The sequence below is a fragment of the Erigeron canadensis genome, chromosome 8, assembly GCF_010389155.1.
Source record: "Erigeron canadensis isolate Cc75 chromosome 8, C_canadensis_v1, whole genome shotgun sequence".
In the NCBI taxonomy this organism is placed as follows: Eukaryota; Viridiplantae; Streptophyta; class Magnoliopsida; order Asterales; family Asteraceae; genus Erigeron; species Erigeron canadensis.
Genome location: NC_057768.1, coordinates 38492657 through 38516204, shown reverse-complemented (window position 1 = coordinate 38516204; position 23548 = coordinate 38492657). Strand labels below are relative to the sequence as shown.

The 23548-nt window shown below is 33.5% G+C and overlaps 5 protein-coding genes across 5 annotated transcripts; 1 reads left to right on the top strand and 4 right to left on the bottom strand.

Annotated features, from left to right (window-relative positions):
* Window positions 1-1590: 1590 nt before the first annotated feature.
* On the bottom strand, window positions 1591-4828 carry LOC122580117. The gene is made up of 5 exons (XM_043752389.1): window positions 4784-4828; window positions 2796-3477; window positions 2618-2722; window positions 2358-2537; window positions 1591-2275 (listed from the first exon to the last, which is right to left on the bottom strand). The coding sequence occupies exons 3-5, from the start codon at window positions 2678-2680 to the stop codon at window positions 1979-1981; spliced, it is 540 nt and encodes a 179-aa protein (XP_043608324.1). The 5' UTR covers window positions 2681-2722; window positions 2796-3477; window positions 4784-4828; the 3' UTR covers window positions 1591-1978.
* On the bottom strand, window positions 2870-3448 carry LOC122610793 (F-box/FBD/LRR-repeat protein At1g13570-like). The gene has a single exon (XM_043783749.1). The coding sequence runs from the start codon at window positions 3446-3448 to the stop codon at window positions 2870-2872; it is 579 nt and encodes a 192-aa protein (XP_043639684.1).
* Window positions 4829-5615: 787 nt separating the features above from the next.
* On the bottom strand, window positions 5616-7697 carry LOC122610792 (F-box/FBD/LRR-repeat protein At1g13570-like). The gene is made up of 5 exons (XM_043783748.1): window positions 7694-7697; window positions 6554-7103; window positions 6309-6396; window positions 5997-6155; window positions 5616-5912 (listed from the first exon to the last, which is right to left on the bottom strand). Exons 1-5 carry the CDS (start codon window positions 7695-7697, stop codon window positions 5616-5618), a joined length of 1098 nt encoding a protein of 365 aa, XP_043639683.1.
* Window positions 7698-9281: 1584 nt separating this feature from the next.
* LOC122610791 (F-box/FBD/LRR-repeat protein At1g13570-like) lies at window positions 9282-12635 on the bottom strand. The gene is made up of 8 exons (XM_043783747.1): window positions 12189-12635; window positions 11994-12092; window positions 11746-11904; window positions 11342-11647; window positions 10093-10752; window positions 9912-10019; window positions 9664-9822; window positions 9282-9575 (listed from the first exon to the last, which is right to left on the bottom strand). The coding sequence occupies exons 1-8, from the start codon at window positions 12633-12635 to the stop codon at window positions 9282-9284; spliced, it is 2232 nt and encodes a 743-aa protein (XP_043639682.1).
* Window positions 12636-19152: 6517 nt separating this feature from the next.
* LOC122610790 (F-box/FBD/LRR-repeat protein At1g13570-like) lies at window positions 19153-20582 on the top strand. Its single transcript, XM_043783745.1, has 3 exons — window positions 19153-19815; window positions 19890-20198; window positions 20283-20582. Exons 1-3 carry the CDS (start codon window positions 19153-19155, stop codon window positions 20580-20582), a joined length of 1272 nt encoding a protein of 423 aa, XP_043639680.1.
* Window positions 20583-23548: the final 2966 nt, after the last annotated feature.

Sequence of the window (23548 nt, the reverse complement as noted above, 5' to 3'; positions counted from 1 at the left end):
ATCCGGTTAAGGCTTCCACCCCGGTGGATCTAACCCTATTTTTCACTTTTGGGCCGGAGGTCCCTTCCACTCTAGTGGATCTGGAAGGAGCCTCTCTACCTTTGAGTAGGGGTAAGGTCTGTCTACATCATACCTCCCCCATAGCCCGGCTTATGTCGGGATTGGGTACCTTGTTGTTGTTGTTGTTGTAAATGTGAGCTAAGGGTTCTCTCTCTTCTCTCTCTCTAACCTCTCCCTCTCCCTAACGGTAACAAATTTCTAGATCTAAGATCTGAATTTGTGATCCGAAGAGTGGGATTGAGATTGAGATTGAGAGTTTGAGATCGAGTTTATCCCTATCCGGTTAAGGCTTCCACCCCGGTGGATCTAACCCTATTTTTCACTTTTGGGCCGGAGGTCCCTTCCACTCTAGTGGATCTGGAAGGAGCCTCTCTACCTTTGAGTAGGGGTAAGGTCTGTCTACATCATACCTCCCCCATAGCCCGGCTTATGTCGGGATTGGGTACCTTGTTGTTGTTGTTGTTGTAGAGAAATTTGAGATTGCTTCAGAATGTTCAACAACCTACGTAGCAATTGGATGACTCCTTATGTACATAGAATGGAACATATTACTAGGCTAGTGTAGTAAAGTAAAAATGGAACAAAAGAGGTAGTCGAGTGGTTAAAAAATCATTGCATGTTGAAGACTATGGAGGCTTTTTAGAGATTTGGCTGCGCACCACCCAAACGCATCCCCTGGCATTGATTTATCACCCATCCAAACACATTGTGTCACAGCCTATAATGTCATATACAAAAGATATCTAATTAACATGAAAATAAAGAGATTACATATATATCAGTCGGGTTTCCAGGGTTGCCCTGAATTGACTAAATGAATTCAGATTCAAGTGTTCAACCCCAACCGAAAACCAATTTCACATTTCAGTTTGGGTTTTGTGTTTATTTTTCCTAATAAAAAATTAATCCTTTTCTTAAAAAATTAATCAAGCAGCTTAAACCTAACTATCTGCAAAGGTATACAAACAAGCAGCAAATACTGTAATAAACATGACATTAAGAATTTAAGATACACTCCAATCAAGTTAAGTAAAGATTAAAAGAAAAAATGAAGAAGATAAAAAAAATGAAAAAAGTAAACCGAGGAAATAATACCTGGGTGAGTGAGTGAATACTGTGATGAGTTTTTTTCCTTTTTTAGGGCAGTACCTCTTTTCTTTATTCTCTGAGTACATACAAATGTTTACCCTATTTTTTTAGTTACATTCTGTGATAGTGTGATACGTGCTTCAAACTGTAACACACCTTACTAAAATCAAGTAACTGTCTACACATTTGGTCCCTCTAGTTTATGTAACACACTGTTTGGCCCCTTTACCAATCATTGTTTGTTTGGATTTCATTATAGTGGTTAGATACAGTACCGGCGTAACCCTCGCCGCATGGGTTCCACCTTTAAAACCTTATATTCACTTTTCTCTTTATTTATTTGTTTATTTATTTTCACTGTATCCAATATATAGCTAACAAGATTACAGAGAGAAAACCAATTCAAAACTAAATACGTGAGAAGTTTATGAAAGAGTGTGAGCTTATCTTGGATCAAGTAATTCATGACAAAAACCAATTCAAACATAACAAAATTCGATCAAGTGGGATTTGAGCTACAAATCCATTTAAACACCATAACCTCCCTTAAGTAAGATATTGGAAAATTAAAGACCAATGACACAATATCATCTATGGTTGAACTGCCACATACAGTACTAAAACGTTATAGAAATATAAGGAAATGTTTCTGTTGGACTCTCAATAGTTTTGGTCAACTACAGAACAGACTAAAAAGATTAACCAGCTAAAATAAAAACAAAACCCAGCGATAGTTCAGAAAGACAAAGGGGTCCGAAGCTAATTGCAGTGCAAGGCATACAATCCAATTTCCAACTCAACATCACCTTTCATCTTCGGACGATGACTTCTACTTCTTGACAATGAGTTGTTCTACCATGGGCGATGCACGTGGGGAGTGTAAGAGAATTTCTAATAGCGACATTTCCTCATCTTTAGTAATCTTACGGTAGGGGAATAGGCTCAACTTTTTCAGCATGGGTGAATTGGCCAAGATAAGCTTCACAAGATCTAACTCTTGCTTCGAATTTCCAAAATTGAAAATCTCCAATTCATTCAGATTCTCCAACCAAATATCCGGATAATCTTCATGGGTAACAGACTCTGTACGAGAATTCCACTCACTTTCTTTAAGTTCGCCAAACATCTGTCAGTATTTAAAGCGTTAGAGTATTTTGGCATATAAGAATAAACACGAAGAGGATAGAAGATAGATCTATGTTACTCACATGTAGCTTAAATTTCTCTAAGTTTGGGGAGCATCTGATCACACTAAGGATAAAAACCAAGTCCATTCTGCCAGTAAAATACATATCTTCAACACGGAAGCATTGGAGGTGGTCTAATGATGTTCGAAGCTCTAATCCATTTAATCCTTTTGAATATAAATCTTCATAAAACCACCAAAACTATAGGCCAAACCAAAGTTAATAACCAAAGGTTTACATTCAAGCTATATCAGTTATATATCATATGAATAAATATTTACCTGAAAGAGCCGATTCGAAATAGTCAAATCTTCAATCATAGGTAAACACTTGAATAGCTCCATAAGGGTGGAGCCATGATCACTATGTATCTCACATTTTTCAAGCTGCAGCAACTTACATTTTTAGATAAATAATGAAAGTCTGCGAGGAATGATTGATATTCTAACAAGTACTTACCAAACTGAAGCTTGTAAGTAATGGACAACTGGATACAAGATTTAGAAGCTCTTTTGTAGATATCTTTACATAATTCAAGCACAATCTTGTAAGGCTCCTAAATGGACTGGAAGCTGGTTGTAGGGTAATATGACAGCCAGAAGATCCAACTCTGTTAGATGATGCAATGAGAAGAAAGAGAAGAAAGATAACAGCACTTTATAATAACATGGACGGGTGGCCAAGTCGAGTGTAAGTTTCTTAAGAGCACTGTTCCTTGCCAAATGACCTATTATTTGGTCAACTTCTACATAGGTGTCGTCTCCGTCTGTGGAAAGGCCAAACTCATGTATTGGACCCTGGTGTACCGATAGAACTTGGAATAAAGCATAGAAAAGTTTACACTTCCTGCTCATCATTTTTCTTTGACGTTCCATGTAGAGTGGATCGGTATTCTTCATTTGGGACAGCTTGACCTTATTGAATTTGGTAGATAAATCAAATGAATACTCACTAAACACAAGTTTAGGAATTGTGGTCCATTTGGATCTCCATTCCCTAGCGAGGACACTCGTCCTCACTGCATCTTTGATCGGTACAAGACAGAGGATATTTTCTATTAGAGATTGCGGAAGGGTGCTGATCCTATCCGTAGACAAACCTTGAGTCTCCATCTTAAGATATTATAACTCTTGAAAGAAAGCTGCAAAATCAAGTGTAAGAACTGATTAAGGATAGTCAGTTTGCCAAATATCACATTTAAAAAATGTTGAGCACAACGGACCAGATTTATAAACTTAGTACACGCAAGTAAAGTAGAAGTGTGGAACCATCATACTCTTGAACATAGACGACGCATTTTCATATACGGTGAGTGAAAAGAAAAAAAAAAAAAAACAGAAATCGAAATGACAAATCTACAGACCTGGTAAATCAGAAATGGAAAAAAAGTGATCAAGCAGAAATCGAAAGACGTTCACATGGTGGCTTACTTTGACGTGAAATAAGGATTATTGATAGTAAAAGGATGTTCTGAAAAAGAGTACTTTATATGCACTCTGTATATATGGCAGGCAAGAGTCAACTAAATATTGTGAATTCAAATCTTGATTCAGGGTTAGCCCATGTCTACCCTGGGTAGAGGCTCTAGCTTATTGACGTAAAAGGTTCAATACCTGGCCTGAGGTAAGGTTTATTTGCCGTTATAAAAAAACTCTCGATTCAAACAATGGTAAGGTGTGTCTTTTTTCTTTTGACGGAAAATTTGGGCTCAACAGCATGCCTCTTCATATACCTAACTCCAATTCCAGAGGAAACCAATTATGGTAAAACCCGTCTTCATTCGTGGGAGCATTTTGCTCACACCAGAATTTAAACCCAAGACCTCCCAGTCTCAGGCTCCACCATATACCAATCCATCTATTGATGATTGGTTAAGGTGTGTCTTCATAAGAAAATTCTCGATTTGGTCAATGGTAAGGTGTGTCTTTATAATTTAATAAGGCTATATCCAATGCTAAGGACGCCCCTTAGGCGTTGTCACATCATATCCTTACAAATCATTATATATCCTTATAAATCCTTCAAATCTTATAGCTTTATCTCCAACTATACAAACATCCGTACATATCCTTAGATATCCTTTTACCTCCAACTAAAAACAAAAATAAGGACATGCCTTTAGGTAAGGGCAGCAAAGGATATCCAAGGGCACCCCACTGAAGATAGCCTAACTACAATAAGTCTTTGGCTTCTCTAGGTTTTTTATTACTGTAAAATTTTATGATTTAGGCGTTTTTTAACAATATATACCTTCATATAATTAAATTCTCTGTTTTTATTAAAAAAAAATTATCAGTTATTTTAAAAGGAGATCTGGAGAAGCATAAACCTAAATAGATCCAAATGTATACAAACAAACGAACAAAATCATGACGAAGAAACTTATTATAATTACTAAAAGATACATACATAACATTATTAAAATACATAAGTCAAGGAAATAAAACCTGAGTGAGAGTTGTTATACCAAAAGAATGAATTTTTACCCTTTCTTTCATTCCCTGCTTCAATATGTGTGTGTTAAACTGTAATACCACGTTTATTACTGAAGATAAAATCAAGGAATAACCTTCTATACATTTGGTCCCTCTATTTCATATTAACATACCTGTTTCACCCCTTTACTAGTCAACATTTTTTAAGTACGTCCATTCGATCTTTTGCCAATTATAAATGACAAGAATGTTACGAGTATATTTTTTATATGTACGGATCAAATATAACAGATTTAGATTATATTGTATTAATTAAAGAATTCCCTCACCCAATTAATAAGGTAAATCTTGTCCCTTTAGAACTCGAACTCAAGTTTTCTTGGATCCAAACTTTTATTGGAAGGACTTCGTTTTGTCATAACATAAATTTAGTATATATATAATTCTAACTTTGTAACTTCACATCTTTTCATAAATTTGATGTTTTACATGAAAGTCTCTCTAATTATATATTATCTTTTCTGCTGTTAAAAAAATAATCTAGATAGTATCTTCTTCTGGCTTAAAAGGTGAAAAGCTTATTTGAAAAAGAACACTAGGCTTCTTTTTTTTTTTCTCTACTTACTAAGCTTTTTTTCATGTCAAAAGTTAATACTCGTACATATATACATTGCACAATTAGAAATCTGTATCTAGAGAAATCAACAAAAGATGCATTGTCGGATAAAATATAATCAGCAGTAACATTAGTTTAGTTAATTGTATATAAGTTGGATTAACTGACAAAAAACACATAAGTTCGACAATGCCTGCGCCTGTTGTTTGTAACTCAGCTACAGTTTATTTAGGCCTTAACAATGATATCAACCACCGGTGATGCCTGAGGCGAGTGCAGGAGAACTTTTAACAATTTGATCAGCTCTACATCCTTGGGAACCTTTTTGTAGAGGTATATCCTCAGCCTTTTCAGCGTGGGTGATTTGGCCAACATAAACTTCACAAACTCCAACTCGGTCTCCAAGTTGGTGAAGTTTCTAATCTCTAATTCATCCAAATGCCCCAAACAGATATCGGAATAATCTTTTGGGGCAATGTAGCTTAAATAATCTTCAGGAAAACTGCATAAATCTTCAGGGAGAATCTGTGTAGGTAATTATTACCTGCGTTAGTTTACTTTGGCATACGAACAAAAAACAATAAGATAAGATGGGTTTACGCTCTTTACCCTTAGCTTAAGTTTCTCCAAGTTCGGGGAGCTTTTAAGCACGAGTACAAGAAAAGGTAATGCATGTGAGTGAGTGAAACACACTTGGTTCAAACAAAAGTATTTCAGGTTGACTAATGACATTGGAAGCTCCGATGGAACCAGGCCTCCAGCAATGCACTTAGAAAATAAGCCAAAAGAAAAAGATTAACAGCTAGATCTATATATATTTATTTTCATTGTATCCAATATATAGCTTATTTTCGTTATTGAATCCGATATATAGCGTATTTTCATACTGAATCCAATCTATAGCTTGCAGATAAGTATTACCTCAATAACATGACTCCAAATAGTGAGATGTTTGATGACAGGTAAACACTCGAATAGCTCAATAATGAGGTAATCGTCATCAATGTCCCTAGTTTGATTTATAAGCTGCAGCAAGTTACAATATTCAGATATCTAATGAAAAGCTCATGTAGATTGATATTGTAAAAAGAACTTACAACGTCGATTTTGTTGAGTAAAGGACAATTGGATAAGAGATGTAGAAAATTTTTTATAGAGACATTTACGTCATCCAAATATAAAGGCTAGCAAATCCATAGGTTGATGATGGTGGAAGTTCAATATCACAGCCTTCGAGAGACAGATCCGTTAACTGGTCCAATGAGAAGATAGATAAGGGTACAATTTTTTGGTTACCAACATTATCCAAATCCAGCTTAAGTTTCCTGACTGTATTCTGTCTCGACAAGAATGCTATTATCTGGTCAACTTCAATACAGTTATTCTCTGCATACATGGAAAGGCTTAACTCAAGTATTGGACCCCGGTGCAGTAACATAATTTCGTCCATAGCACAAAGAAACTTACACCTCCTGACCAAGTCCCTGATGGTCAACCTAATCCTTAGACTTGGTATCTTAACTGTTCTCTCAGGATCGGAAAGATTATTAATTGATACTTCAAAAGTATTCTCATCAAGCACAAGTTTGGGGATTGTGGTCCAATTGTACCTCCATTCCCTTGAGAGGATACTTGTCCTTGCTGCCTCTTGAATTGGTAGAAAACACAGGATGGTTTCTATTAAGGATGAAGGAAGACTGCTAATCATATCCAATGCTGCAAAAATCAGTTCATGAAACAGAGTTAAATTAATATGTCCATTTCAGTTCCAAGCGTATTCATCATTTGTCTACAAAAGACGGCATAGGATTTCTGATTTCTTCTATTTTGAGTGGAGGAAGGGTGCGTATTCTATCTAAAGACAAACTTTGAGATTTCATCTCAGGATATTGTTGTTGCAGCAGCAGAACTACACAATGTTGTAAAAACACAGTTAAGTTTTAGATGTATTTAGCAGCAAATTCATATCAGGACAATCTTGTTAAATTGATACTAAAATGCTGCATATATACAGCAGAAGTTTATGTTGGAAATTAAGCCCAAGATTCACTCACAACTCACTCTAAATATGTGTATATAGTAATATAATATGGAGAGAAGGACAAGTAAAGAAAAAATGCAGTAGAAACTTGCAACTGTCGAATTACTAAATGAAACATAGATGGCTATATATAGCCCACTGACTCAACTGACTTTCCTAAAGAAATGGTGGACATGACCATATCTTCCTAACGTGCTAATAACCAACGGATATTTCCACTAGATTCGGTCAATACAATGACTCGTTCTAAAACAAATAGACTTACCCATAAACTAAACAATAAAATCTACTACTAATTAAATCATAGAAGTAACTCCATGCACATCTTCGATATGTCGACTGGCTACTTCTACTTCTTATTCCATGCACTAATTAAATCAACCCATTTAGTAACCTTAAAGTCAAGATTAATTCCTACAGTTTACATTTTGGTGTCGGCATGTTCCTTAATAGGTAAACTTAAACTTTGAGTCGGTTTATGCTAACGAGATTAGAAACAGAAACAAGTATCAAAATCAAAATATCAACTTATTGCTTTGAGGCAAGTACTCTTTGTCCTTGAAGCAAATTTGCCCCGATCGAAGTGTTGTAGGTAGAGAGTTTATGTGTCAGGAAATAAAGAATCATGATATGTATGCCACTGGAACTTGCTACCACTAGATAAGGGAGATATACAGTATTTGAAATACATGGTAACGAGTAAATACTAGGTGATGGCAACTTCCGAAACAACCCGAAACAAAAATAAGCAGATTTGGCCCAGGACTGATTAGGTTTGGGTCATAAACGAGTCAACACGACTACTCGATTAGTATGTTTAATTAATAGGTTGGGTACATGGGTTTGGGTTGGCTATTGAAACTCCTTTACAACCTGTCAACCCCTTTATATTTAGTTATTTACCGACAAACGGGTTAAATATCCCCCATCCATTTGTTAACTTCAAAATGCAGCAACAAATTTTGTGTTTTCGTTCTTATAGCTCTTCCTAAGATTTAACGTGTATGTTCAAAATATTACATATGTTTAGAGATACTTGACATATGCATATCTTCCAATATGGGTTTTGTCAAAACAAAGGTCGACCCAACTGTTTATTAGGCGAGTCAAATTTAGGTTCAACTTTTCGACACAGTTATTAAATGGGTTGGGTATGGATGATTTTTGAGGGGGAGCATATGGTTGGTAGTTGGTACCAATAATTATATTCTTATAAAATAAAATCAATATAGCGTAACATTAAAACCTTTGAAAAAATCTTGTATTGTGAGCAATAGGCCCAATAGGTGTCATTTCTAAGGATGTATTATCATAATTATATTTTGTGTTATGTGACTTTAGGTTAATAGTTCAAATGTTCAATGAGATCGTAATTATATTTTGTGTTTTGTTGTAACACACCAATTATATAAGGATTCAAAGCCCTTAATTTCAAGTTAATTATGTGTTATGTGAAAATGTATAAGTTCGTGGATAGGGAGACGAACCAAAAACAGGTAAGTTTTTAAAGCTAACAAATAACAGTGCCACATTTCCATGTAATGACTGGTTACTGGGAACTCATATCCCCTGTCTACAAATCTACAATATGCAAACACAGTCACCGGTGTTGTTGAAACCTAGCCACCTTTTACGTGTTTCACAATTAAATCTTAGGAAAACAAACTGCATCTAGTATTACAGATAGAAACTTTATGTTCACGTCAATGACTGGAAAAAGAAAAACATCAACTTAAACATACTACCATACAAAATAAGGTAACCAAATAGTTTTAACGGTCTAAAGGATTTGAAGCCAATTGTGTGCGTCAGCCATCAGGCATATATTTAAATTCAACTTCAGTTTAATATAGCTAACGACGCTCAACAATGATTTCTACAATGGGTGATACTCTTGGGGCGCGTAAGAGATTTCTTAATAACTGATTCTCTTCATCCTTTGTAACCTCTTTGTCGAGGACTATTCTCGCCTTCTTTAACACAGGTGACTTGACCAAGATTAGCTTCAAAAACTCCAACTCAGTTTTCAGGTTGGCAAAATATATAATATTCAATTCATACAGATGCTCTAGCCATATATCAGAATAATCTTCCAGTGTAATGGGGTTTCCATCAATATACTGCTCCCCTCTATACATCTGCGGATTCTGCAGGAAGCACCGGCATTTCTTGAGTCAGTATATATTAGCATGACATCATAACAAGAAGAATTTAAGATGAACATGTGTTACTTACCCGAAGATTAATTTTCTCCAAGTTTGGGGAGGGTTTGATTAAGAGAGCAAGACACGATAACCCATTATGGCCAGGAATACGTATATCTTCTAAACACATGTATCTGAGGTGGACTAATGAGGTTGGAAGCTTTTGTGGAGCTGCATCTTTATTTAAACACTAGTAGCATAGGCAAAAACAAAGATTAAACATGCAAAGTTTTTGTTTCAAGTTGAATCAATGATATATCATAATAGTATAAAATTTACCAGGTCAAACAATGCCACAGAAGTTGTCAGATGTTCAATCAACGGTAAACACTCGAATAGCTCGATAAAGGGGACAGGGACGTAGTCATTATCGTAAAGATCATATAGCTACAGCAACAGCATTACAATATTCAGATAAAATGTAAAACCAATGAGTACAGAAATTCAAGTAAAAACTTACCAGAGTCACTCTCTTAAGTAACGGAGATTTGGATAAAAGATGTAGAAGTGTTTTTGCACGTATTCTTACATCATCCAAGTATAAGGTTGTAAGGCTACCAAATCCACTGAATGTCAGTGGATGGAGAATTTTACAACCATCGAGGTGTAGGTTGGTTAATTGATGCAATGAGTAGATAGATAGAGGTAAGATATACAAGTCGCCATTGCTATCAAATTGAAGCTTCAATTCAGTGACAGTATTTTTCCTTGACAAATGTAGTATTATTTGATCAATTTCAAGTACGTATTCACTTGCGTGCATGTCAAGGGTGAGCTGAAGTATTGGACCCTGGTGCAATAACAGAACTTGATATATAGTATAGAGAAATTTACATGTCTCAAGCCTCCATTTTCCTAGGCCTTCCAATTGAAGCTCTTGCTCCATAACAGACAGTTGATCTTTACCAGTTATTTTATCAAACGTATCCTCCACAAACACAAGTTTAGGAATTCGGGTCCAACTGTACCTCCAATTCTTTGAGAGAACACTAGTCCTTACTGCATCTCTTATATGTAGATCACATAAGATTGTTTCTATTATGTTCTGAGGGAGGGTGCTGATTCTATCTTTAGCCAAAACATTTAGCTTCCATCTCAGGGTGTCTTTGTTGGATTGATACTAATACAAAAAAAATTATCAATACCAAGTTTGAAGTCATAAGAAATCCAGAAAAAAAAAAATTAAATAAAAATAAAGGATCTATGATGGTGGTGGCAGGAAATGGCTGATCCAAGGTAGTAGGTTCAACCATTCATCACCATCTTCTCATTTGTCATCACCACAAACCAAGTTAGAACACTTTTCAAAAGAAACAAAAACAATTCAAGTTTGAACACATATGAAATAAAACCACCACCAATTCAAGATCTAACAAAAATATTCTAGATCCTAAAACCATAGAAGATTCAGATTCGAATTGAAAAAGACCCGTATCCATACTTTTAATATGTAGAAGATAGATATTAATATAACTATTTTTTGTTTTGTTGTTTTCAAAATTTCATCATCAATGCTTGAAATATGACAAGTGGGACCTGTATATGGTTGCCACATATGTTTTTTTACATACAATAAATATTATTTCGAGTTGTTTACATACAATACACACACCTTTAGTTATTTCCTACTATAGACATTCGTTCAAAGTTTCTTACATTCCAGGAAACTAATCCCTATATATATATATATATATATATTGAAACTCAACTTCAGTTTTACCCATAGGGAAGCGCTCAACAATGATTTCTACAACTGGTGATACATTTGGGCAGCGTAAAAGAATTCTTAATATAAACATCTCTTCCTCCTTGGTAACTTCATCATCAAGGGTTATTCTCACCTTCTTCAGCACAGGTGACTTGGCCAAGATCAGCTTCACAAACTCCATTTCAAGCTCCAAGTTTATAAAATCAACAATCTCAAACTCATTGAGACGTTCCAACCAAATATCCGAATAATCTTCAAGTGTAATGGAGTCGGTCACAAAATTCTCAGGAAATGGATAGTGCAACATCTACATGAAATGTCAGTATATATTGTATTCCTTGCGTCAGTGTATATTGGAATAAGAAATAACAAAGATAGGACATATGATAGAGTTATGATATTTACCATTACTGAAAGTTTTTCCAAGTTTGGGGAGCTTCTTATTACATGACCAAAAATGGATAACTTATTTTCGTCACTGAAACACATATCAAATAAAGAGAAGTATTTGAGGTGGACTAATGTGGTTGGGATCACTTTTGGAACTCCGTCTTGAGAAAAACACTTCAATTATAGCAAAAACAGATATTAGCAAAAATAACTTCATTTTTCTGCAGGCATAATCAATCAGCAAATACATAGATAAGTTTTACCTGGGCAATCCAATGCCAGGTAGACAGATCTTCAATCAGTGGTAAAACCAGGAATAGCTCATTGATAGTGGAACGTTCATTACTGATAATATTACATTCCTCTATATGCTAAACAAGTTAAAATGCTTAGAAAAGTTGTAAAAGGCACTTAGGATTGATAGTTCAATAAAGAAGTGATAGATGGTTAGAACTTACTAGACCGAGTTTGTTAAGTAATGGACAACTAGATACCAGATGTAAAAGAGATTTTGTAGAGATGTCCACATTCATCATGTATAAGCTTGTGAGGCGACCAAATCCACAAAATGTTGGTTGGTGGTCAAGACAACACCACTTAATATATAGGTCTGTTAACTTATGCAACGAAAAAAAAGACAACGGTAACCTATACTTAATAGGAGGCCCAAAGCTAAGATGGCACTTCTTGAGAGTATTGCTCCTTGACAAATACACTATTATGTGATCAATTTCAAAGCAGGTGTTATCCATGTCCATGGTAAGGGTGAATTCATATATTGGACCTTGGTGTAGTAACATAACTTGGTATATAGCGTGAAAAAATTTAAACATCTTTGTCAGATGTTTCCTTTGACTTGCTACACCAATTGTTTGGTCCAGAATAGAAAGTTGATTCTCATCCATTGATACTTCAAAAGTAAACATATTAAACCTAAGTTTAGGAATTTTGGTCCACTTGTACCTCCATTCCCTCGAGACTTGTGTAATAAAAGGGTACAAAAATTTGGCTGATACTTGTGTAATAAAAGGGTACAAAAATTTGGCTAGTGGTGTGTGACCATATTACACCAAAAGGTTAAGGTCCCTGTAAAAGGCTGATACTTGTGTAATAAAATGCTGCTGGATGCATTTTAGAGATTTGGTTGCAGAACGTATATTGTTAATTTTAGAGTTTTGCATAAATATATTGAACTATCGAAAGATGATTAATAAAGTAGAAAATGTCCACTTTTGAAAGACTCGGCTATGTAACTATGTGTTGGTGATTAAAAGTAGGGAATGTCCACTTTCGAAAGGCTCAGCTATATACCTTGGTTATCAACGAAATCCAGGAGCTTCCCCCCTCTTTCCGAAAAAAGAAAAAGAAAGAAAACACACCCACTGACACATTGTATCACAGATTCACAGCCTATAATGTTACATCCAAAAAATATTTAATTTTGGGTTTCTTGGGTTGGCATGAATATAAACTTAGGCTGTGTTTGATAATACTTCTCTCTATGTTTGATGATTGATTCTGCCTGGAGAAAAATAAAGTTACTTTGCTAATCTTCGTTTTGGTTACGATTCAAGTGTTTTACTCAAGTTGGAGTTCCAAAAGTAATTCCAACCACATTAGTCCACCTCAAATACTTCGATTTAGAGGATTTATGTTTCCATGACAAAAATAAGTTATCTATTGTTGGTCCTGTACTAAGAAGCTCCCCGAACTTGGATCAAAGGTTACAAATGGAATGAAGGGAGAGGGTTTTTATAGGAGAACTAATGTTCATTAAGCCCCCTCTTTTATTACAAGTTGTCATATAGACACAAAGTATTAATATCAAATCTAACACTATTTTAATATCTAACAATATACTTATCCCAACATGTGAATAATATATATTACACTATGATCTTTAAATGTAGAATATGCTACTGATCATACTGACATACATAATACAACTACTCCATGGTTGGACACAGACTTACATGATATATAATATGTACTTGAGAAAAAACAAATTATCGTTGGAATAAAACTGAAATCATATGCATACCCAAAAGCGAAAAGCTACAACCAAATCAGTAACCTGAGGGCTGATCCTAATAGCTAGTAGCAAGCTGGGAAGTAAAACCACTTGTGGGAGGCACAACTTAGTGATTTTTATTGCATTAACCTGCAATGTAAACATAGATTTGGCTTTAAACATAAGCTTGAGATGAGCTGACGAGAGCACCAGCTAAGTGATATGTTTAAATAGAGTGACATAAATAACAATGTATATTAATAGCATAGATGAAGAAAACTGGTCAGGCCATATAAACTCACCAAAACTACGGGACAGGAAATCGTAATCTAACAGTAGTCACATATATAATGTAAGAATAAACAGGGTCGTTTATTTTGCTCTCTTTAAAAAGAGTGTTTTGATAATGTAAGATGATACAGGATTGTTGCTCATAGATTTTGGTTCACAATGTAAACAGGTAGATGTAAATATTCGTTTGCATATGGTTTTGGTAAGTATGTCTCATGTGTTGATAATTTGACTGTTGTCGACCTCAGCCATGAATTCAGAGAAGACAACTTTTTTGTTGTGTTCGATCTTGTAATTTTATCCGTATGCTCAATATATAAGAACCTTGAGTGAGAAAGGTGATGTTGGCTAAACACATGATAGCATTGAAAGAATTATAGCTCCTAGCCAGAGGTCTTAATTTACTTAAGCCATTAGGGACTTCACTTTGCCCACTAATTAATTGTGAACTTCCTCGTTAAATATCCACTTTGATTACTGTTTTGAAAACCGTAAACACATTAGATGATTATACTCATCTGATCGATCTTTTCAAGTATCATACTCTTGCGATGACTACATGGACACAAAAAAGTTCCATCTACCAACTTTCTCTAAAGCATAGTATGTCTATAAAAGGGGTGAATTTTTACAATGAACTCAATCTCTAAATATATATAAAAGAGAAACCTTAATTCATAATTGGAGAAGTACAGACCCTTAGATGAAGTTCCCCTTCTAATTAGAGCCATTAGATCAAATGTTGATGTCATATACCTTTTTTAACTTGTTTAAATTTAATTTTATTTTAATCAATTTAAATTTTTATTATTTCCTTATTTAAGTTTGTAGACATTAAAAATTAATGTTTTTAATGATATAATTATGGAAACTAATATTTTATCTTTAAAATTAATTTTTAATTTTTTTACATTAAAATTCTTTTTTTAATGTAATACGTTTTTATTAAATTATATTTTTAATTAAGATTTTAATTGTATAATGAATAAATTTTGGTTATAAATAAATTTTGTGACTTTTCAAAAAATAAAAATAAATTTTGTATACGATTTTTATCATATAACGTTTATTAAATCAATGTTTTGAAAACCGGACCGGATGCTAAACCGTCCTTCTTAATAAAGAATTAAAAAACAAATATGGAGTTTATAGTAAGCTATCACAATTATATATCAAAAAAATAATTGTATGAAAATTGCAATGATATTATGCATAACTTTAACTTAGATTAACACAACATGCGATATATAGATTGATAATTAAATTGCTTAGTGATTTTATTGTATAAATAAATTATTCGAGTAAAACGTTAAAGGACAAGTACAATGACAATGCAGACATATCCGGATAAATAAAAGACATCCAAATAAACGAAAACTTTATTTAGCAAAACCTTTAAAAAATGATGTATTCATTTTTCAACTGTCTGATTACTGTTATCCGGAATCTAAACGACCACTAATGTAACTTCATGTTTTTTAATGGTTTAACTCTTATCTGGTTAAATATTTGTCAACTAATGGTCGATATTATAAAAATTTAACAAGTCATTAATTATATATGTTTCCCACGTATTACGCAGGTAATAATCTAATTCATTGAAAAGGGAAAAAAAAAAGTTAAATTATATATTAAGATGTGATAACATATGAACCTACCAAAAGTCAACAGCTAATGGAGAACGAAAATTCATCAAGTCAACAGCTAATTAGTTGCAAAAGATGTTGCGAGACATAATAATACCTGAATTAATTTTCCTTACCATGTCTTCATTAGTTGGTTATACTCGAATCTTACTAATTAGTATGATGTTTCAGATCAATAATCATGGAGAAACTGAATGAGGATGTAGATGATAAATTTTTTGATTAGGGTTAGTAAGTAATGGGGAAAAATCAGGGTGTTGCAAAGTTCTCAAATAATAGAATTAAGTCATCAGCAACATGACCCCGGGCTTCTTTTAATCCACTCCACAATCAAACAACATGGATCTTCCATTGACTGTACATATACACACAATCTAGTAAACCAACTTTATATAACAAAAGGTCCACTTGAAAGGATGGCAAATTTGTATTTCTTGGAACTTGTTATCACTCGAAAACAGGGGTCCAAATCATCCGTATATATACATGTATTCTATAGATCAATAGTCCGTATCATATGACTTTTTACTTTACTCATTCTTGTTTTTTTTTTTTTTAAGTGTGGATCATTTGTTCGCAACAGAGAATTTAGCTTATATTGTCTTAACCGGATCTGTGTTAGAGAGCTTCATCACCCTCAATACCTAGTAGGAGGAGAAACCCCCAACTAAACCGCCCGAAGACATGACATTTAATTGTAATAAAACTTTGCCTCATTTGCAGGACTCAAACATGCTTCACTGGAGGACTTTATTTGTGAAATACCTTAGTATGTATTTCTTATGTCTCGAACTCGAGATCTCCGTAATAAAAAACTGGTGCTTCCTCATTCTTGTTGATACTATATTTATTTTAGTTACAAAAAACTTCTATGTTTTTGATTTATATAGCTTTTAATGTGATAACTGTTTTCCTAATATTTATTATTATTATTATTATTATTATTATTATTATTATTATTATTATTATCAGTTAATTGCATCATATCATTTTTCTAAATTGTTACATTTTCAAAATTAACCGATGCACATAATATTACTCACGTGATATTTAATATAAAATTTATGAAAACATGTTATAAATTTTACATGTTATTTCCGCGGCAAAATTCGGGTATATACCTCGTTAAGATTATTTAGAGATGCATGACTAGTGACTACATTTATCAAGATTTTGTGACAGTCGTCCCTGCGTAATTGGGGAAAAAATTAGTTTGGGTTTTTTGGGCTCCATTTGAGAAAAAGGCCCTAGATTATGATACCGAACTAGTGAGCATGCACGTAGATTTGGATGTTGCTAGTCGGTTCCTCCATGTTTTAATTAGGGGGTAGTTGTTTATTACTTTATTTCATCTCCCTTGTAATTAAGGCTATTTATAGCCGGATGTTACGTTCTTTGCTTAAATCTATAAAAGAAAATTGTGAAGTCTCTTTCGTCTGCCTCTCTAATTTCTCATGGGAGTTTGTAGAAAAGATAGATAGAAGCAAAGGGGGTAGTGTCGGAACTTGTTACTTTCAAAATTCCCAAATAATGTAATCGAATCATCAATCATCATACGGTTCAAAAAAAGTGAAAAAAATCCTCTGATCATCGTCATCATCTTGGGCTTCTTTCAATCCACTTCAATTAAGTCTCTCTAAGGTATGTATATCTTAACTTATATTATAAAGGTTATGTATGTATATTAATATTTTCTTTTTATGAAATATTAGTGTTGATTTTGTTTATATATATATATATATATATATATATGGATAGTTTGAAATTATTATTACCTAATAGGAAAATGATTGATATGTCTAAATAAATAACAGGCCTAAATATCTGTCTAAACATCTAAGGTTGACATGTGGCATGATTATAGAATATATTAAGAAAGGGAATGAGTGGTATCATGTATCATTTATAGAATGTATTAGGCATGTTTTTAGGTCTATTTTTAAGCATATATATCATTACCCTAATTAAGCCATTTTAGGGATAACACTAACGATAATCAATGATTTGTGATCTTATGTAATATGAAGCGTTTTGGCATTTCCCGATATCTAAAGGTTACTCTTCTAATACCCCTATATAAAGAGATTAGATTAAGACATTAAACAAATTTTTTTTTCTCTAAAGTACCCTCACCTTATCTCTAAAGTTCCAAACTTACCCTTCTATATCTATATCTATACTCTATACTGCTTATAATACAAACTATAAATCTATTTTTAGAAATTTAAGCAATTTTTTCAATATCCCAAAAATACCCTCAATACCTATCTATATCTATAGTGGTGTTGTAAAACTTAGCCGACTCGGCCGGGAACTCGGGATTGGAATCGGAATCGGAATCGGGGGTTAAACGGGTCGAGTTGGCTGGAATCGGGTCAAAACTCGGTCAACGGCTTGGTCGCTTGTAAAACTCGGTCAAACTCGCCTGGATCGGTCAAAAATCGGGTGGGTCGGTCAAGAATCGGCCGGATCGGGTCAAAACTCGGGTCAACTTTGGTCAAAGTTTTTTTTTTTTAAATAAAAAAATCTTAAATTGGTTTAAGTTTATGATTCTAATGACTGAAATTTGAACTTTAAAGAATTATATTAAAGTTTTTAAACAATTATGTTTTAAGTTTGAAGTTTATTCCATATAATTTTTAAAAAATATAATTTTTCTATATAAAATCTAATCCGGATTCTCCCCGATTCCGATCCGAGTTTTTAAAAACTCGTGACTCCCCCACTCGCCGATCCGATCCCGAGTCACGAGTTTCCCAACCTTGATCTATAGTATATTATAAAAAAAAAAATCTACTTTTGATTTTCAACATTCAACTTAAAATTTCAATATTAATTTTAAGTTATAACAATGTACACATTCTAATGCATGATGTATCATACATCATATTCACATTACATCAATAACTTTCACTACTCATTGACGCCACCACCACCGCCGCTACTGTTGCTCGCTACAATCACCCATCACCTCCACCACAGCCGCCATTATATCACCACTATCGCCACCACCTGAGAAATAAGATGAGCATATTGGGATTTCATTAAGCACATTTTGCACATCAACACTTTCAAATAAGCAAATCTCAAGTGGCCTGCGTGTTTGGGTTTACATATCTTAGATGGGCTTATTTTTGAAAGTGTTTTCCCTCTGGTGGCAGTTAAGTGCTTTAATTAATAGTATATGTAAACTATGCACTTACGAGTATTTCTCATTTACCCAAATGCTTATACATTTTCTTATCGCAATAAGTTACAAATACTCAAAAAGAAAAGCAAATCCCGAACGCCCCCCCTTACCGATTATTTGACTTTGTTTAACTTAGACATTATAAGCAAAATGCTACTTGGAGTGATCATTCTCAACATTTTCCAAGTGTTTTATTTTACATATTTTGTACATACACAAGGCTGAATATAATTCAATATTGAAGAATTGTTTAGCTGGTTTCAACCCAATAAGACTGTCCTGGGATGGAAGTTCAACAATTGTCTTTGGACCGAATCGAAACCCTTCCTCAGCACATAACAGAAGCAATCCTATGTCTTATGCCATTTAGAGATGCAGTGAGCACCAGCATTCTTTCAAAAGATTGGAGATACAATTGGGCCAAAATTCCTAAACTTGTGTTTGACACCGAAGATATGTTTGATTGGATGGCTATAACTGACCAAGTTTCTAAACCGGTGCTTGACGAGGAAGATCTTGAGTGGGAAGATTCATTTTATGTCGGGCCCAGGACTAACCACTACAAGCGTACAGTCTATAATGCTATAAACGATATCCTGTTTCTGCACGAGGGTCAAATAAACGACTTCACCTTAATCTTGCATATTGATAACATATCCGTTGAAATTGACCAAACAATGAATTATTTGTCGAGGAACAATCATACTACTCTCAAGAAATTTAAACTTGACTTGGGTGATCATCACAATCTGTATCGGTTACCTTTATCTATCTTTTCTTTTCATCGGTTAACAGACCTATATCTCAAAGTCTGCGATCTCGACTTTGAACCAATATTCACTGGATTTGGTTGCCTTACAAGCTTACATCTCGAGAATGTCAGAGCTACTACAACAACACTTCTCCGTCTTCTATCTAAATCTCCATCACTTAAGAGCTTTACTCTGGTATGTTTTTAAGTTCTGTTAATTTATATTTGTCCATTCGTGACTTGATTGGAATATTATATATGTTGTTGTAGATTAAAACGGAATTTCATATTGGGGATGATAGATTTCTTAACCGGGACGAGTACTCCCTAACTGACCTATTCGAGTGTTTACCTGTGATTGAACATTTCTGCGTTTCAATGTCGGTAATTGGAGTAGTGTTTTGTTGTTGTGTGGTCCCACACAAGCTTCCACCGTCATTAGTCCACGTCAAACACTTAACTTTAGACGAGGTGTTTTTCCCCCAGTGTATACCTTTTGCTCTTCTTATGATCAAATGTTCCCCAAACCTTGAGAAACTTAAGCTACAGGTAACTATTTATCGTAAGTATTCCTATTTTGTTTTATATATTCTCTTATACCAAATACAATGATACAAGAAATACCAATGCCCTTTGTAGATGCATAAAGAACCAAGCACTCAGCAGTCAGAGACTGACGACGTTACGTATTCAGATATTTCGTTGGAACATCTGAAAGAATTGGAGATAGAAGACTTTGCTAACATGAAGTCTGAGTTGGATTTTGTGAAGTTTATTTTGACCAAGTCACCTATGCTTAAGAAGGTGAGCATATGCCTTCACCCTGAGGTTGATATGCTTGAAGAGGTCATGACCTTAAGAATTCTGTTACACTCCCCACGTGCATCACCGATGGTAAAGATCATTGTTGAGTGTCCACCTAAAAAGTATAAGGGGAGGACACATATTACCGATCCTCTTTGACTGCAATTGGCTTCAAATCGTGTTATACCATTGAATATAACCGTTTGGATTGATTTTAATATTGATCTTTTGTTGTTTGGTGCTCTACTTGTGCGCGTGTTTTTTCTTTCTTCCATTTATCAGTTAATCCAATGGATGTTGTAGCCCTGATAGCAGCTTTGTTTATGTTGGCCTATATATATTATGGCCATACAGTGGCTCACTGAGGTTTATTGGCTTATGTAGTGCTTCAATTTGACATGACTTATTTTATATTAGCACATCATGATTTAATTATTGGCATTGATTATCTTAAAGTTTCAAATAGTTAGTGTTCCTGATTTTGTTTTCATTGCTTTGTTAGAATTTTATTCTTTGGATAAGTCTCCAGTTATGGTTCACAAAATGGGTGGGTTGGGTTGGATCACATGACGGGTTTTTGAGAATCTGGTCGATTGAATCACAGGGCAACCATGTTGGTTCAGGTCAGACCAGGTTGCTCAGCCTAGATGGACCCAAACCACCTAGATGAACCTCATTAGATGTGGTCTGGATCAAAATTGTACGTGAGGTGTACCTGCCCAAAAACTTTGGTACAAAAGGGATGTTTGGAATTGCTTATATGGAATTATTATGTCTCAGAAAAATGTTTTTTCTGTAAAAGTGTGCATTTTCATATAGAGAAATCACGGGTGCGTCTTGAAAACGCAAAATCCATTTTGAAAATGCACCCCCAAACACCCCGTATTGGTCTTAGGATCTTCCCAGAAACTTTGGTAAAAAATAAATTTCTTTGTCGTTAAATGAGTACATGTTTGAAGTATCAACTGATGAGAATCAACTATCTATTCTCACCCAAACCTTTGGTGGATCCGTTTAAGGAAATTAAGTATCGACCAATACTCATGATCCGTAACATCTAATGATTGATTGTGGAGAAACAAAAACTGATAAGAAAATACAAGGACTAAATGAGTATATAGAATTAAAGTTATCAACTTCTTTTTATTGGCGCCGTTCCCAAAAAATAAAAAATCTTACTATTGGTATTTGGGGTTCCTTGTTTTTTTTCGATCTTCAAATCACTCTCGATCAGGTTTGATTGCTTTACTTCTGAGTGTAATGTTAATAATATATTTGTGCGATTTAAAATATAAAACCTAAAGTAAATTATGTTGGTTTATTTGAGGCTTTGAGCTATTAATTAAAAATATGATTTTATTTTTTTTAATATCTTGATTTTTTATGAGCAAACAACACTATATATATATTTCATGTTTTCATTCATTCTTCTGTTTAAAGACCGTGTGGTTGTATCTTGTGGACAATAATTTTTAAAGGGATTATCGATGTGTATATATGCTTTCTGATTCCTTTATATACGACGCATAAAGTTAATCAAAAAATTCATATATAGGTATTATGTGTTAATAGCATAAAGTACAGCACAACCAAGTTTTAACATGTTATATTGTGTGTGTATTTGTAGTGATTCTTTAGTTATCAAATTACTTTTTTCTTTCTTTTTTTTTTTACTTTAATAGTCATGGATCAATTTTTTAAAACAACTAATTAATCTATGTATGCACTTTAATTTTGTGTAGTATCATTAATCCAACAAATTAAGACATCCAAAGATGATGGAAAAAAACCCTAATTTGTCTAAAGATCCTTTATTTAAGATCAAATCAAAAAATTAATCTAATGATGGCATTTTTGTAAAAATTTAGAAGTTCAATGGCATGGAATATTTATAGAAACCGTTCCACGTTTGTAGGTTTAATTATTTATCCGATTTATATGTTTAATTTATTTAATACCATTAATATTTTAAAAACCGTCCAGTATATTAATTTAAGAGAAATGTTAAATACAATCTTAAAAAAACTTGTACCTTTCATATTAAAAGTCCGACCCTGATTATTTGCTATATCGACATATTGATCCCTTTTTTTTATAATGAAATTTGTTAATTTGTGATGACACTGATTCATGTATGTAATTTATTTATTACTATTCGTAATTCGCTTAAACAAATCATGGTGCATCACTTTAATAGTCAGTGCATCACAAATTCACAATTAGTTCCGGAAAATCACGTTGCGGGTTTTGATATCAATATTTTCTCACAATAGTTAATTTTTATTCATTAGTGATGCATACAATTTTTTAACACATTCAGGATAAAACATTATGATACAAATAGACTTCTCTCTCTCTCTTCTTTTTCTTTTTATTAATTGTGTTAATGTTTCTATCCATATTGATTCAATAATAGAATTGATGCATAAGGATCAATTACGTAAGAATTGATGCATAAATACTACTCGTATATGATGCAGAACACCTTAAAAATAATTGCAAAGATGATAGATAAACATGTTGTAAACACTGATGTATAAGTATTTTATGTAAAAATTGATGCACAAATATTATTTGAACAAAATATGTTATAAACACTCATGTACAAGTAATATATATAAGATTACAGATGCGATATTTAATACATTTATATAAATTATCAATATTGATAAAAAAAAAAAAAAAAAAAAAAAGGTTATGAATCTTGACAGTTTAAATGTAATCCAGTAATCCATTACCTTTTTGTGAAAAGAAAATAGTACTCTAGATAGGAATATAGGATCAATCCAAGCTAAATAGGCTCACGTGTATATAAAAATTAATAATAATATAATCCATTAAAAAATAATAAATAAAAAATATCTTTACATTTACTAGTAATTTCTTCCTACTCTTTAGTGATGTTATAAAATGAATTTCACGATATACTTGCAGTTCCTTCTTTTCTTCTTCAATTCACGGCCATCAAAATTACATAAAGAATGAGCTCGAGTTAGCAAACGTATATACAGGGACCAAATGAAATATAATGTCTAAAATGCCCTTAAAACTAAATATTAATTTTTAAAATTCTCATGTCACATGTTATTTTTATATGGTTTCTTACTTGTTTTATGTTTATAGTT

What these genes read in the sequence shown, in the direction of transcription:
- LOC122580117 (XM_043752389.1), bottom strand. Translation starts at nt 2,680, where the DNA reads ATGGAGCTATTCAAGTGTTTACCTATGATTGAAGATTTGACTATTTCG. An exon ending in TTTCGAATCGGCTCTTTCAG is followed by an intron (nt 2,538 to 2,617) that starts GTAAATATTTAT and finishes TTTGGCCTATAG; the next exon opens with TTTTGGTGGTTTTATGAAGA. An exon ending in TAGAGAAATTTAAGCTACAT is followed by an intron (nt 2,276 to 2,357) that starts GTGAGTAACATA and finishes AAATACTGACAG; the next exon opens with ATGTTTGGCGAACTTAAAGA.
- LOC122610793 (XM_043783749.1), bottom strand. Translation starts at nt 3,448, where the DNA reads ATGGAGACTCAAGGTTTGTCTACGGATAGGATCAGCACCCTTCCGCAA.
- LOC122610792 (XM_043783748.1), bottom strand. An exon ending in AGCCTTTATATTTGGATGAC is followed by an intron (nt 6,397 to 6,553) that starts GTAAATGTCTCT and finishes AAATCAAACTAG; the next exon opens with GGACATTGATGACGATTACC. An exon ending in TTTGGAGTCATGTTATTGAG is followed by an intron (nt 6,156 to 6,308) that starts GTAATACTTATC and finishes TTATTTTCTAAG; the next exon opens with TGCATTGCTGGAGGCCTGGT.
- LOC122610791 (XM_043783747.1), bottom strand. Translation starts at nt 12,635, where the DNA reads ATGGATGAGAATCAACTTTCTATTCTGGACCAAACAATTGGTGTAGCA. An exon ending in CTGTGGCATTGTTTGACCTG is followed by an intron (nt 9,823 to 9,911) that starts GTAAATTTTATA and finishes CTATGCTACTAG; the next exon opens with TGTTTAAATAAAGATGCAGC. An exon ending in TGGAGAAAATTAATCTTCGG is followed by an intron (nt 9,576 to 9,663) that starts GTAAGTAACACA and finishes TGCTTCCTGCAG; the next exon opens with AATCCGCAGATGTATAGAGG.
- LOC122610790 (XM_043783745.1), top strand. Translation starts at nt 19,153, where the DNA reads ATGGAAGTTCAACAATTGTCTTTGGACCGAATCGAAACCCTTCCTCAG. An exon ending in CACTTAAGAGCTTTACTCTG is followed by an intron (nt 19,816 to 19,889) that starts GTATGTTTTTAA and finishes ATGTTGTTGTAG; the next exon opens with ATTAAAACGGAATTTCATAT. An exon ending in ATCGTAAGTATTCCTATTTT is followed by an intron (nt 20,199 to 20,282) that starts GTTTTATATATT and finishes CCAAGCACTCAG; the next exon opens with CAGTCAGAGACTGACGACGT.